The sequence below is a fragment of the Zonotrichia leucophrys genome, chromosome 1A (genome assembly GCF_028769735.1).
Source record: "Zonotrichia leucophrys gambelii isolate GWCS_2022_RI chromosome 1A, RI_Zleu_2.0, whole genome shotgun sequence".
Lineage (NCBI taxonomy): Eukaryota > Metazoa > Chordata > Aves > Passeriformes > Passerellidae > Zonotrichia > Zonotrichia leucophrys.
The window spans coordinates 13,920,821-13,934,537 of NC_088170.1; the positions used below are offsets into that span (position 1 = coordinate 13,920,821).

General features: G+C 38.5%; 1 protein-coding gene across 1 annotated transcript in view; it reads left to right on the forward strand.

Annotated features, from left to right (window-relative positions):
* Window positions 1-13,717, forward strand: part of TRIM24 (tripartite motif containing 24) — a 54,093-nt gene that overhangs the window by 27,298 nt on the left and 13,078 nt on the right. Inside the window, exons 3-10 of the mRNA XM_064700941.1 lie at window positions 2,495-2,642; window positions 4,580-4,712; window positions 6,009-6,125; window positions 7,125-7,239; window positions 7,863-8,009; window positions 10,563-10,680; window positions 11,931-12,196; window positions 12,831-12,995. Coding sequence (XP_064557011.1) covers window positions 2,495-2,642; window positions 4,580-4,712; window positions 6,009-6,125; window positions 7,125-7,239; window positions 7,863-8,009; window positions 10,563-10,680; window positions 11,931-12,196; window positions 12,831-12,995 — 1,209 coding nt within the window. The remainder of the gene's footprint in view (window positions 1-2,494; window positions 2,643-4,579; window positions 4,713-6,008; window positions 6,126-7,124; window positions 7,240-7,862; window positions 8,010-10,562; window positions 10,681-11,930; window positions 12,197-12,830; window positions 12,996-13,717) is intronic.

The window sequence follows — 13,717 nt, forward strand, 5'->3', positions numbered from 1 at the left end:
TCCAGTCAGCAATGCTGATGTAACTGAGCCTTGGGCTACAGTGGTGTAATCAGTCCTGGTTTGCATCACAGTCTTGCACAGAGTTGCACTGGCACAAAAAGGAGGAGACAAATGGCTAAAGAGAAAGGAGGGAGAAGATTTTACCCCCAAGAATTAAGAACAATTTTAAATTTTTTTGTTTTGTTTTTCAAAATGTCTTTGAATTTAAGGATTAATAACAAGTGTTAAGCTTTAACCCCAGCTGGTAACCAGGCACCGTGCAGCCTTTCTTACTTCTCCCTTTCAGTTTATCTCCTTCCTCCCTCCCACCTCCAGTGGCATGGGGAGGAGAATTGGGAAAAAAAGGTAAAACTGTAGGTTGAGCTAAGAACAGCTTAATAAATGAAACAAAGTAATATTAAATAATTATAATAATAGTAGTAATGAGAGAGAGAGGGAGGGAGGAGTAAAGCCCAAGACAAACAAATGATGCCAGATAAATTTTCTCACCACCCACTGATGGGTGCCCAGCCTTTCCCTGAACAGAGATTGGTGCCTCCCACCCCACTCCCCATGGTTCATGTGCTGAGCATGATATTCTGTGCTGTGGAACATGGTATGGAATATCCTGTGGGAAGCTCAGGCCAGCTGTGCTGGCCACACTCCCTCCTTGTGCTTGTGCTGACTGGCAGAGAGCACGGGAAGCTGAAAACTCCTTGAGTTTGTGTAAGCCCTGCCTAACAAACTGATGTGCTGGTGGTTGCTATCAATGTTATTTTTGTACTAAATCTGAAACCACAGCATTGTGCCAGCTACTGAGGAAAACCCCCACTCTGTCCCCACTGAAATTAAGACAGAAAGTAGAAATTTTCAATTTCGTGATTACAGTTCACTTCCTCTAATTGTTTTATTTCAATTTTCTAGACTTTTTTAATGATGTCCTGACTTTGGTATTTTTCCTTGATCTACTGGTATGGATAGGAATAAGAATATTTTTTGTTCAGAAAAGATGGGGAAGAAAAAGAAAAACCAAGGAGAAGTTAAATTTTAGAGATTATTTTGAAAAAGGAAACTTTCAGGCCTCATTTTTGTAAAGAAACAGAAAAAGGGGCTCAGGCCAATTCCTTCTCCTTTCCAGGTCACTTTTAATGAAAAGAAACTGCTTCAAACTCCAAGTGACAACAAGAGGGGTCAACAGCCTTTGTGTTGTAACTTCATTTCTCAGAAGCTACTTGTTTTGAGAGGTAACATGATCCAGAAACATAAGCACAGCATTGCGAATCTGGATTTCATGTTCAAATTCCAGTTCTGTCAGTAACTCTCCATGTGGCCTAAGGCAAATTTTGTGCTAATTTTTCTCTTTCCTGAAGGGGAAACTGGAACACAGTTCTATGTATATATTTTTTATCTGCATGAGATATAAATATTTCCTTCCTCTTTAACTTAGTCTATATTTACCTTGTGTGGGTACAGAAGTCGTTTGGTTGAGTTTTTTTAATCAAACTGAAAGCAAAACTAAAACCTGAAATGTTCTCCTTGTTGCTGCTGCGAGCAGAAATGTGTCGCTGTGATCTGTGGGATGTAGCAATCTTCAGACCCCTGAGGCTTTGGTTTGCAGCAGTGCTAAACAGTGCCAGAAACAGGGGTAGTTACCTAAACCAGCACTGCATAAGCATGTTCACTGATTTTAATACCAAAACCCCACTGAAGGTAGAACTACAGAGGCATTGGAAAGGAGGTGTAAAAATGAAAAGATGTTATGAGTGTGTGAAATGGTGTTGTCCATCATTCAAAGTTTTCAACCTGTTGATCAGATTGTGGTACTGTAGCAGTTTTTTCTTGGGTATGTGTTTACTCTGTGTGGAGAGGTTTTGGTCTGCTGCCATGTTTGTTTTCCTTACTTATTTCTTTTTCCTGTTGGGTGGAGTCCAAAGAGCCCAGGAGTTAACAGGCCACAGTTTGAGAATTCTTGTGCATTGGTTGCAAATCTGTTCTGGGGTGCTTTTTGGACAAACTTAACTGGAATACTGTCTTTAAGAGGTGATGCTAAGATTCTTGAGAGGAACCTTGCTGCTCAGTATGGTGTGTTCTTCCTGAAACCAAACAGGTGACTGGAAGCTAAAATTAAAGCTGCTGGGTGAACTGAGGGAAGCTTCTAAAATCAGAGTAGTGCTGCTTGTGTTCTGTCATTAGCAAATATTTCACAACAGCTTCTTGTATGCAATAAACATTGTTTGGCTTTCAAGTGTGCTGGAATGGCAGAAAGTAGTGGTCGCACTTTTTTCATGTCAGGCAAAGATTTTAGGGTAACACTGACAAAATTACCTGTTTCTTTGAAAAGTCACATTCAATTACTTCTGTGCTGTTATTTATAATGTTCCTGTACCTCAGGCAGTTTCATGTTCTCATTTCACTGTTTTCAGAAGACCATTAAACTGCACTGATGATGTGTGAAAAATAACCTGTGTGTGTATTCCAAACTTATTTTAACAGCTACCTTTCTTCCTCTTGTCAGGTCTGCACAAGCTGTGAAGACAATGCAGAAGCTCATGGGTTTTGTGTGGAATGTGTGGAGTGGTTGTGCAAGACCTGCATCAGAGCTCACCAGAGGGTTAAATTCACAAAGGATCATACTGTGAGGCAGAAAGAGGAAGTATCTCCAGGTAACATATTTATAATTTCACAAAGAATTTGTGTCTGCATTGGAAAGTTATGTTGGACCAACACAGTTTTTTAAAAATAGTGGTAACTTCAGACATGGTGTTTTGCCAGTTTTTTGTCTCAGATAAGCTGAATAGTGGTACAGCTGGTACCACTAACAGTGGTAGAGGTGTTTATTTATTTCATATGTTTTAAACCAATAAATACACATAGATTTTATTTTCCACATGGATTGATTGCAAATTATTATCTAGACTTCAGAGATAAGCTGCAGAAAATACGTCTTTTGGCATTTGGCTTCTCTAGTTTTACTAGAGGTCTAATAAATGGTTAATATGAGCTTTATTGTTGTATCCAGCAGGAAAAGGAGCATTACTAGATTATATATTTTCAGCATTCAGATAAAAAGCCAGCCAAATTTCATGCTTTAGCTAAGTATCTTTTGAGCTTGAAATGTTTTGCCTTAAAAATGTAAGGGAAGTATATTATGAATTGGGGCATTTTTCCTCAGTTAGATCTACAATAATTTGGGCTAGAAGGGACCTCAGGAGATCATCTAGTCCAACCTCCTGCTTCAGGCTTTCAGTTCTGAGTTCCAGTGCTCAGGGCTTTATCCATTTGGGCCCTGGGAACCAACAGTGCTGAAGTGTGGTGTACAGTACAGCCTCTCTGAGAAATGCTGACTACTCTGTGGTAGAAGAGGTTGTGTTTTTCTGTTCATTGAGAACCTCTTTTGTTTCAGTTTTTTCCCCACTGTGTCTTGTCTTATAGTGTCATTGAAGGAGGATAATAAATGTTACAGGATGCTTACAAACATTCTACTGGTTCTAATACGTCCATTGGACTTGCATGATTTTTCTTGTAAATACATAATTTTTAGAAATTGTTATATATTGTTTTAAGGATATGTGTTAGAATAGATACTTATTTTTGTTCCACCCTATCTAGTACTATGAGGTAATTTATTGCTCAAAGGGTGTCTTCCACCATGGTACTTCGGAGATATTTGCTGTATTGTGTGTCCCACTTTCACCCGTGGTTAATCAAAAGTGAGTACAGAGTGTACTTTCAAGAGAGGACAAAAATGGATAGAAGTGGCTGATGGACTGTTAGGCAGAACAGGACTTGGTGGTAGGAATGGTGTCAGTGCACTCAGGTCTCTTTGGGAGGCAATTTGTTGGTGAGTTGGAAAGAATTTTGACTGAAGGATACAGATCTGAAAGTAACTTGTTCCATATTTTTGGAAAATAAATAAATGAATGGGTGTTGATCTGCAGTGAGGGATGGGTTGCTGTGTGAAGCCAGTTTTCATTATAGGCTTTATAATCCTTATGAACTCAGTGTCCAACCTAACTCCTAGGAAATCAGCCTTTGTCAGTTAAAGTTTAAAGAAACAGATTCCATTTCTGTGATCTGGTGGTGTTTCCTGCACCCTTTGATACTTGCTCACTAGAGACTGAATGAGACCTCTCAGCCATTTAGAATGGGGTCCTGAAGGGAAGTTCATCTCCTGGTTATTACATTCTGTATGGCTCTACACTTTGAATGTCCATGTCTTGGTATCCTCAAACCCCTTTCCACCAAGTGAGCTGAGAAAGAAGACAGAGTACAAATTAAGTCAACCATCTCCATTTAAGAAAGGAACTTACTGATTGTGCAATGTCTTTTGCAGCTGCAGCACTACTGGCTGCTCCTTTTGTAAATAGTTTTGTGAGGCCAGAAGAGATTATGTTAAAATAGGTTTAGACATTTTCCTTTAGAGATGGTGCTAGCTCCATGCTTGAGCAAGAAGAGTGACACATTGCAGTTTGAGCTTATGGCTGTTACAGTCTCAGTGAGGGACCTGATATACACTTGTACATCTAGGAAAAACGGGAGAGTGCAAATCTTGAACCAGTTCAGTAGACTGACTGTACTAACATCTTTCTTTATTCAACAGAGGCAGTTGGAGTGACCAGTCAGCGACCAGTGTTCTGCCCTTACCACAAAAAGGAGCAGCTGAAGTTGTATTGTGAAACCTGTGACAAGCTGACCTGCAGAGACTGCCAGTTACTAGAGCACAAAGAGCACAGGTATCAAAGCAAAGTGTGCATTTTATCCATCTCACTTGCTGGAGGGTAGCCTGAAGTAGATTGTAGTTCTGGCTGTATGGAGCACAGTCAGGTGGAAAAAGTGAAAACTAAAATTTTCTGCTCAGAAATGAAACTCACAAAAAACCAGAGATTGTATCCCAAAGAATGTGACTGATGAGTGTGTGTTACATTTTGTATAAAACCTAATTCTTCCAGTTGTTAATCTGGTGACTTGAGCACAAGACCTTTTTTACAGTCAAGTTGTTTGGTCAGAATTTGTTGCAATGCAGCTCTTCAGAGAGTCCTTAGAAAACACAGGGGCTGCGTTATGCAACTGTACACTTACGTGTAATTTCTCCATTTGTCCTTCAACAAGATTATATAACAACATTACCAAACCATTTCAAATGGAGAAAATGGGAATTCATTTTTCTGTGAAAAGCCCTTTCAGAGCAAGAGTTAACCTGCAGTTTGGCTAATACTGTACTTTGACAACACTATAACAGTCAAATCTTTGTGTTGCCGTTCTTTTGGTCATCTCTTACTGGTGACTGGAGCTGAAAAGCAGAATTATATACAGCTTCTGAGTACAAGGCAAAATCTTGCTGGTTAACACATACTGTTGTGTTTTGGGGCAGATGCACCCTGGTTAAATATTAATATGCTTGTTATACCTGTTGCAACCACCCAAAGAGCTTGCTTGCCTGACCAGGTGAACGTCAGTAGGTGGAGAAGTGTTGGCCATTGTTGCTCCTTGGAACAGGCTAAACATTGCTCTTGCAGAGTTGCAGTCTTCCTCTTTTATTCTCCTTTCCTTAGGATTTATATCCCTTCTATAATGTGCCACCTCTTTTTTTCCTCAGATTGCTAAACTCAGATTTCAGTTCCTTGATTTAAAATGTTGCCAATTTTTACCAACTCAGCAATCTCTTCTGCTTCTGCATCCTTGTCTTGCATGAAGTAATAGCTTACCTGCATTTTCACATTCAAAGTGATGACTACCACAAAACATTTTTTTTTTTGCTAAAATTAGGCTATGGTCACACAATATCCTTTTGTATTTATGAAAATCATAAATTCTTACCCCAGTATGACAGGAAGTAGACTGTAAAATTAAATGTATTATAAATGAAATATATAAGCATTTGCTGACATATGTTTCCATGATGACAGTTAAGTTTTGGATTTGAGTAGCCCCTTTCTTCAATTAAAGAAGTATTATTTTGTAAGTCACTCTGCTCTTTAGCAAGTCTAACACCTTTTATATGTGTAAATCCTCACTGCTTTTTATTACAGGTACCAGTTTATAGAAGAAGCTTTTCAGAACCAGAAAGTTATCATTGAGACACTAATCACCAAATTGATGGAGAAGACAAAGTACATAAAATACACAGGGAAACAGATCCATAACAGGTTTGTATTAGATTATGAGGTTAAAACTGACAGAAGGCAACTTTGCATGTACTGTAGTTTCTTGAAATGTTTAAGTTAGTGTATTTTGTACCTCCCTCCTTTTATTCTTCCAGAAAGAGGGATTCTGAAGTTCACTGTAGTGGCACTTGCCTGTTCAGCATGCTTGGCTGTGTTGGGTAATTCTTCTGCTCAGCCTGTGCACTTAATGGGCAGCAGTTCTTGGGTGCAACAAAACAACTTATGCAATAAAGACTGTAGAAGACAGTCTTAAATGCTTCCCCACCATCAGCAGATTAATTTTCTTAGTGTAGAACCATCATAGAAAGTGAAAAGTTGTGACTCATCTTTTCATAATGTTTGTGTCATGTATTTGAAGATTTATGTAGTACTTTTATGCTCGGGGCTCTGTTCACTGGGTACTACAAACCCAGGAGAAACATAAACCTGTGGGATGCAATCTGCAGCGAGCCTTTGGGGCTGCTCCCTCAGCAGAGTTCAGTGCTGCAGTGCCCAGGGAGGGTCAGCACAGCTGGGGATGCCAAGTGTGACTTGAACTCTTCCTGCATCTTTGCAGTAGAGGTTTCCCCAGGATAACATTAAACTTTGCTGTTTGAGCACTGTTGCTGAAACAGCTAAATTAGTGCCATTCTACCTTAGATGGAAATTAGATTTAAGCAGCTTTGATTGGCATGGACCAGTCCAGAAAAGTGCCAGAACTCTGAAAATCAACAATTTCAATTACAATGAGCATTTAATAGTGACAGATCTCAGATTTATGGCATTAGAGTTTGCAACCAGTTAATGAATTTTGTCATAGGTCACTGTTACTTGCTCTGTTTCTCCCAGTAATTTTCCTGGCTCTAAGTATCTGATGATACATGGATTAATTGCTGTATATGACAAGAAGTATTGTAGTCTAAGCCACAGATTTTTTTAAAAATACTGTTTAGATGGGTTTATGAGCTAAAGAACATTATTTTCTATATTGTCTACTTACAGAATTCTTGAAGTGAATCAGAATCAAAAGCAGGTGGAACAGGATATTAAAGTTGCCATATTTACACTGATGGTAGAAATAAATAAAAAGGGAAAAGCTCTGCTGCATCAATTGGAGGTAATTTCATTTCTATCATAAGAAAGAAAAACTTTCAATCTTAATATTTTTTCCTATGTATTCACATTGCAGTAAATTTCTAGCCTTAGTCCTCTGTGCATGTCCTATCATGATTCCAAAGTGGAGAGATGTCCTATACAAGTACTTGAGCAAGTGGGGTTTTTGGTGGAGGAAAATTTGGTTTTTGAGGGGTGGCCAGTTTCTTTCTCCATGCTTTTACAATTCATAATTCCACACATCATGCATGAAAAGTGTTCTATCAGATTTTTTCATAAATTCAGTAATCCAGTAGCAAATCACAGGAGAGAATTGTCTAGAATGGGTACCTGGAAAAAAATCTCCAATTGTGTTTTAAAGAGAGAGAGAGAGAGAGTGTGTGTAGAGAGGCACACACATACATATATATAAATATATATTAAAATGTGTTATTAGCACAGAAAGCCCTGGTATCTTGAGTAAATGTGTACTGACTTTTCTGTTTGATAGCTGCTGCATCAGGGGGCAGGAGTCCTTTTTAGAGGAACTGAGTGAAACCATTGATCATTGTGAATTACCAGTATGAAAGTTAATGCCTTTTACCTGTAAATTCAACCTTTTGACTGGAACTGCTTTTCTACTTGCAGACTCTGGCAAAAGAGCACAGGATGAAACTTCTGCAGCAACAACAGGAAGTGGCAGGTCTCTCTAAACAGCTGGAACACGTCATGAACTTTTCCAAATGGGCAGTTTCCAGTGGGAGCAGCACAGCTCTGTTGTACAGTAAACGTTTGGTAAGGTTAGGAAGACAGCTCTCTCATTCACCCAGAGATAGGGTTAACTCAGATATGCATGCACATGCTTGTCTGGAGTACTGGAGTATTAGAATTTTTAATGATTATCTACTAATTGGAATATTTATATATGGTTGTTATGGTTTTCTCTTAAACATAAATACAGAATATTTCTATTAATTTAGCTCTCTGGTCATCATTCTCTCCTGTTACAATAGCATAGAACTGTAGTAGATCTGCAGAAGCAAGAACAACTCCTTTTCTGTGGGTTGAAAACCATGAAGACATGAAGCACTGAGAAAAAAATATTGTGTGTCCTACATCATGATTGTGCTTCTTTACAGTACCTGCCACAGCATCTGAGTTCATGAAAAACAGTATTTGTATATGATGGTGTCTGGTATCTAGCATTTCAATGTAAATATTAGTGTATGTCTTTGTTCTGTCAGGTTCATCTCCCACTGAAAGACTTCCAGAATTGATAAAAATTAAACTCAAGTTTTTGTTTGTCCATACAAACAATTACAAAGCTAAATATTTCATTGCTATAATGACCCTTAAGATCTGAGTGCGTGTTGTCTCACTAAGCTGAATGTTCATGATGGACAGAAATCCTAAAAAATTTGAAAGAAAAAAAAAAACACCAACCCAAAAGCTTACCTTGATTTTTCCAAAGGTTACTAGACTGTACTTGCCTGACAGCAGAAATCTGGGGCAATGCTGAGTAAAGATGCTAGATGCTTTTTTTTCCCAATTCCTATTAACTGGTTCATGAAGTTTTTTTCTGTATTTTCTCATTGGTTAGTTGAGAACCTACCAGGGTATTTGGTGGGGTTTGTTTCTTTGAATTTGTTGGTTTTTGGTGGTGTTTCTTCTTCTTTTTTTTTTTTTAAATACCCATTATTGATACTGTAGGCTATAGCAGAATATTACTTGTTTTTATCAACTTCAAGTAGTTAAATTCATTTGATCTGCCTTATGTTGCCTCAGCCAGTCATTTTATTTCATTGAATAGAGAAAAAGGACATCAAACTGAGTCATATTGTTTATAATTGCTTAGTGTTGCCATCAAGACTCTGCTACTTGAGTAAGAAAACAAGTTGTGTTTCACACATCTTAATCATATAAACATTAGGCAGCTGAAAGAAAGGATCATCTAGCCCAGAAAGCTTCAGCAAATGAAAAGTATTTTTCAAAAGAACAGATTGAGCTTTAGAAAGTTGGTGCTGCTTGGGAGTTGAGTAGATAACCCATCTGTGGGCATTTGGAAAAATCTATTTCCAAGGAGTTTTGCATGTCAGACTTGTGCTCCAGCATATCCAGGAAGAGGAAGGAATGCCCATCAGACTTAAAGGCAGCATTAGAGCTTGGGGGCTGTGCTCTCAGGCTGTGCTATTCACTACTAACACTAGGTAACCAGGAGGAGTTTGTCTGCAACACAAGTGTGTGCACAATAGTAGGAAAGTAGTGGAGCAAACTGTGGCAGGAATTGTGTATGACAGAACAAAAGCCTGGAATTTCTGTAGTGTCATCTACTTCATTCTGGTAGTGTACACAAAAATCCTAAGGAAATCTCTAACCAAAATAATAATAATGCACTTAAAATTTTTTCATGGTTGTCTAAAAATCTTGAGTCAACTTAAATGTTTTTTGAGTATGGTCTTAAACTGACCTGCCTGAAATTAGAAGAAAAAAATCCTGTGTCATTTTGAACAGTTGAGATGATTTTGCCAAGTATCGCTCTTTTCCAGGAAATAATCTATCACTGAAGAAAGACAAGAGTTGAACTCCTCAAGGTTTTTTTTTCCAGGATCTGGTGTGTGTGATTCTAAAATTAGTGCCTGTTAGATTTTGGCTTATCAGTTCCTGACATTTCTAGTGAAACAACTACAAGACAACATTTTCTTTCTAGGCACTAAATAAATTGTGAGCATTTGGTAGAATATTCTCCTGTGTAATCACAGTCCAGTTCTTTGGAACCAAAGCATTGGAAAAATCTGAAAATATCTGTGAATCTGAGCTTTCAAAGACAGTTTATAAAAATCTGTTCTTTGGCTGTCTGAAGAAAACTTAAATTTAGTACAAAAGAAAATTCCCTCTGATCATACTTGTTGCCAAATGAACGGCATACTTTGAAAGAAAAATGAATGGGCTAAAATAGATTCATGGGGGAAAAAACATCAATGGTTATGTAAATATGAGTAGTTAAAGTCATTGAATATAATGGCCAAGTTTTTAGAAGGATATGTATTCTACAGGGAAGAATTTTTATTTTTGTTTCGGCTGTAGTTAATTCTTTTTAAAACTACTTTAGGAATAAGGGAAAGATGTTAAAAATACCTCTTCATTTTTAGCTTGAACAAGTTTCTCTATCTTTAACCTTCATTCTCTAGGGGCTTGTTCAGGGGAGTTTTTGTTAGTGGGTTTTTTTGATTGGTTGCTTTATTTGGTGTGTGTGAGGGGGTGTGTTTTTGGTTTTTTTGTGCTGTTCAGATACATGGCTCTGGCCCCAGAGGGAAAAAAACCAAACCCTTGTTTTTGTTCTTGTTCTAGATTACATATCGACTGCGGTATCTCCTCCGAGCTAGGTGTGATCCTTCCCCAGTGACTAACAATACCATCCAGTTCCACTGTGATCCCAGCTTCTGGGCTCAGAATATTTTCAATCTAGGTATGATACATTTTTATTAGCCCTTCAGTGTCTTGATCCTATTTTGAAAGCAGCTTTCTTTTTGTGACAACAGCCTCTGCGCTATTCATTTCTTCATTTACTCTGTTAAATGTATTTCCCTAACTGTGAGAAACATTTAAAGTTCATTGCATGGGGAAAATTATATTTATGAATACTATGATAAAGTATTAACAAACTTACCTTGTTTGAATGGCATATGTGGTGGTGAAAATAGCAGCTTTCAGTTTTGTGGTCAATACTTCTAACTTCTGGCTTCTAAAACAAGGAACACAGTTTTTAACCTTATTTCACATCCAAAGAAAGGGTTCCTGCTGTCAACCAGCACTCCCAGTCCTTTCCCATGGGACAGCTTTCAGCCACAATGATAAGCACTCTAAGAACTCAACAGCTTAGCAAGGGACTTAAAGGTTTTAGAGGCCTTTCAGGATTTTTACTGTTGTTGTGCTTCCTTTCTCTCTCCACTGTTATCTTGGTGGGCATTTTTGTTTTTCTGTCATGTGCAGAAGGATTTGTGAGATGTCTGTGGGACATTTTCTGCCTTTCATCAGAAAGTGCTCTCAGTGTACCGGGGTGCAAATGTGTGATTCTCTGTCAGTGGCAGAAAGTGGTATGGCAGTTCTTCAAGGCAAACAAGCTCCTTTTTCCAGACATGAGGACACTGGATGGTAGCAAGGAAATTCTCCAAGTTCCTTCTTTATAAATAATTTTCTTAGAGACAGGAATTGAAAGTGAAACATGTTTTCAGAAACCAGCTGTCAGATTGTGTGGTGATAACTCTGAACTACTGCTCAGTTGAGATATTTGTCATGAGCTGACTTTTTCCTGTGTTTGGTGGACTCTTTTTCTTGTGTATATTTATTTCATGAACCTCTGAAATACGGTCTCTTATTTTCTGAAAAGTGCTACAATAGAAATAGCACCTGTATAGACCAGCTCTGGGGTTCTTGTAAGACTTTAAGTGACAGATAAAACCAAATCATGTTTATCTATCTAGTTTCAGAAATCACAGCCTTCAGGCCATTTTGTTTATGATCAGATGTGTTCAATTTTAAAGATAAGCTAGATATAAGAATCAGTCAAGAAAAATAAAATAAAGTCTGAGTGAAGAAACAAATTACTTCAGCAATGGTTTTTGAGTTCTAGTCAGGCTGCATGTTGCTGCCAGTGTGCTGCCATTTCTGCTAACTGCCATACCTCAGTATTGCTTTTATTTCTTTTGGTTAAAATAGGTTCTTTAGTAATTGAAGATAAGGAAACTCCACCTCACATGCCCAAGAGCCCTGTGATGGAAGCAAACTTGCAGCCCCCAGGCAGCTTACCTCCCAACCAGCTCTCCAAGTTCCCGACGCAGATCAGCCTGGCGCAGCTGCGCCTGCAGCACATGCAGCAGCAGGTCATGGCTCAGAGGCAGCAAGCGCAGCGCAGGGCAGGACCCGCAGCTCTGCCCAACCCCAGAGTGCCAGGAGCCATGCAGCAGCCTCCTGCTTCTCATCAGGTGAGCCAGGACTGTTCTCAGATCTCTTTTTTCCATGGCACTGAAGGAGAAAATAAAGTAAGCTAGGAAAAAAAGGGAAAGCAATTAAACCTAGATACATAAGTTCAGCTGTCTTCATCTCTAGCACGTAGCTGTGTAGATGGTTTAGAGGACATTTTCTTTACTGAGAAATGAGTGGGCATTTTAAACTTGCCTTGCAAAATGCATGGTAGCACCCAGCCTGTATTTAATATTAAAAAAAAATAAAATCTTGTTGTATCCAGCCATATACAGTGCTTAGCAACATTTTTGTGGTTTTGTCAAGTGATCAAAAAGTTGATGACATTAATTTTTTTTGCTACATCTACTTTGCATAACACCCAATGATTGTCTCATGTATCTTTCGAAGTTGGAAACTCTCTCTCTGGCTCTTGTTATGTCTCTTCATATAATAAAATAATTCAAAACTGTCTACTAGGTTTTAACATTGAAATTCAGTGCTTTTGATAATTTATATAAATGGTGTGGTTCTATTTATTTGCATATAATTTATGAGGAGTTTCAGCAGTTTAAAAGAACTGTTTAGTAAAAAATATGTGGAATATAGAACAGATCTCAGCTAACTTGCAGCACTGTTTTTATTGTTTTTATGCAGGCACCTCCACGCTTGATTCATTTTCAGAATCATAGTCCCAAGCCCAATGGTTCAGCTCTTCCTGCACAACAGATGAGATTTCCCCAAAATCAGAACCTACCAAGGCCAGCAGTGAAGCCCAACCCATTGCAAATGGCATTCTTGGCACAGCAAGCTATAAAGCAGGTAGAGTGTCTTTCCCTTTTCACTCTCCATTTAGAAATTGAACATCAAATGTGCCTTATATCATCTTTTATACTACACTTCTAGAGTACTTTTCAATTAAAACAGAGTTTACATTATTTTTCTATGACAAGATATCTATAGTTTTCTTCATGAGGTAACTTTAGTCAAGTTGTTTTCATTTTGTCAGTTCTAAGCAGCTGAAGCATTAGGGAGGTGAGCCACTGTGTCTGCTGGGCAGGTGTTTCTTCCTCTTACTTGATATTGCTGTGGTTTCTGACCATTTATACAAAACAGCATGGCCATGGTCTGCACACTGCAGTCAGTGAGTAGGCAAATCAGAAAATCCCAGTTTATCTTGATGATATTGGCTTCACCAGGAGCCAGGTAAATCCTTGACTGAAAAGCTAGAGCTGCCATGGTCCCCCAGGGTATGGCAAATGTGAACCCTTGCAGGTGAAGGGAGAAAAGAGAGTCCACAATTGTGGGACCTCTGCTGAGTGAGACTGATCAATACTCAGCTGATCAGCAGCTGAACTGGGGCAGAAGCAAACACATTGGTGTTTAGGAAGCCTCATCTTCATAAAAAAACATATTATTACTGAGTGTAGGTAATCAGGAAAGAGTCAAACAAATCTGTCACCTGAAAAGTGGGTAATACCAGTTATGTTTGCAGTGTTTGTGATTATGAGAACTAATTCAACTAAATGGAAGAAAGCTGAACA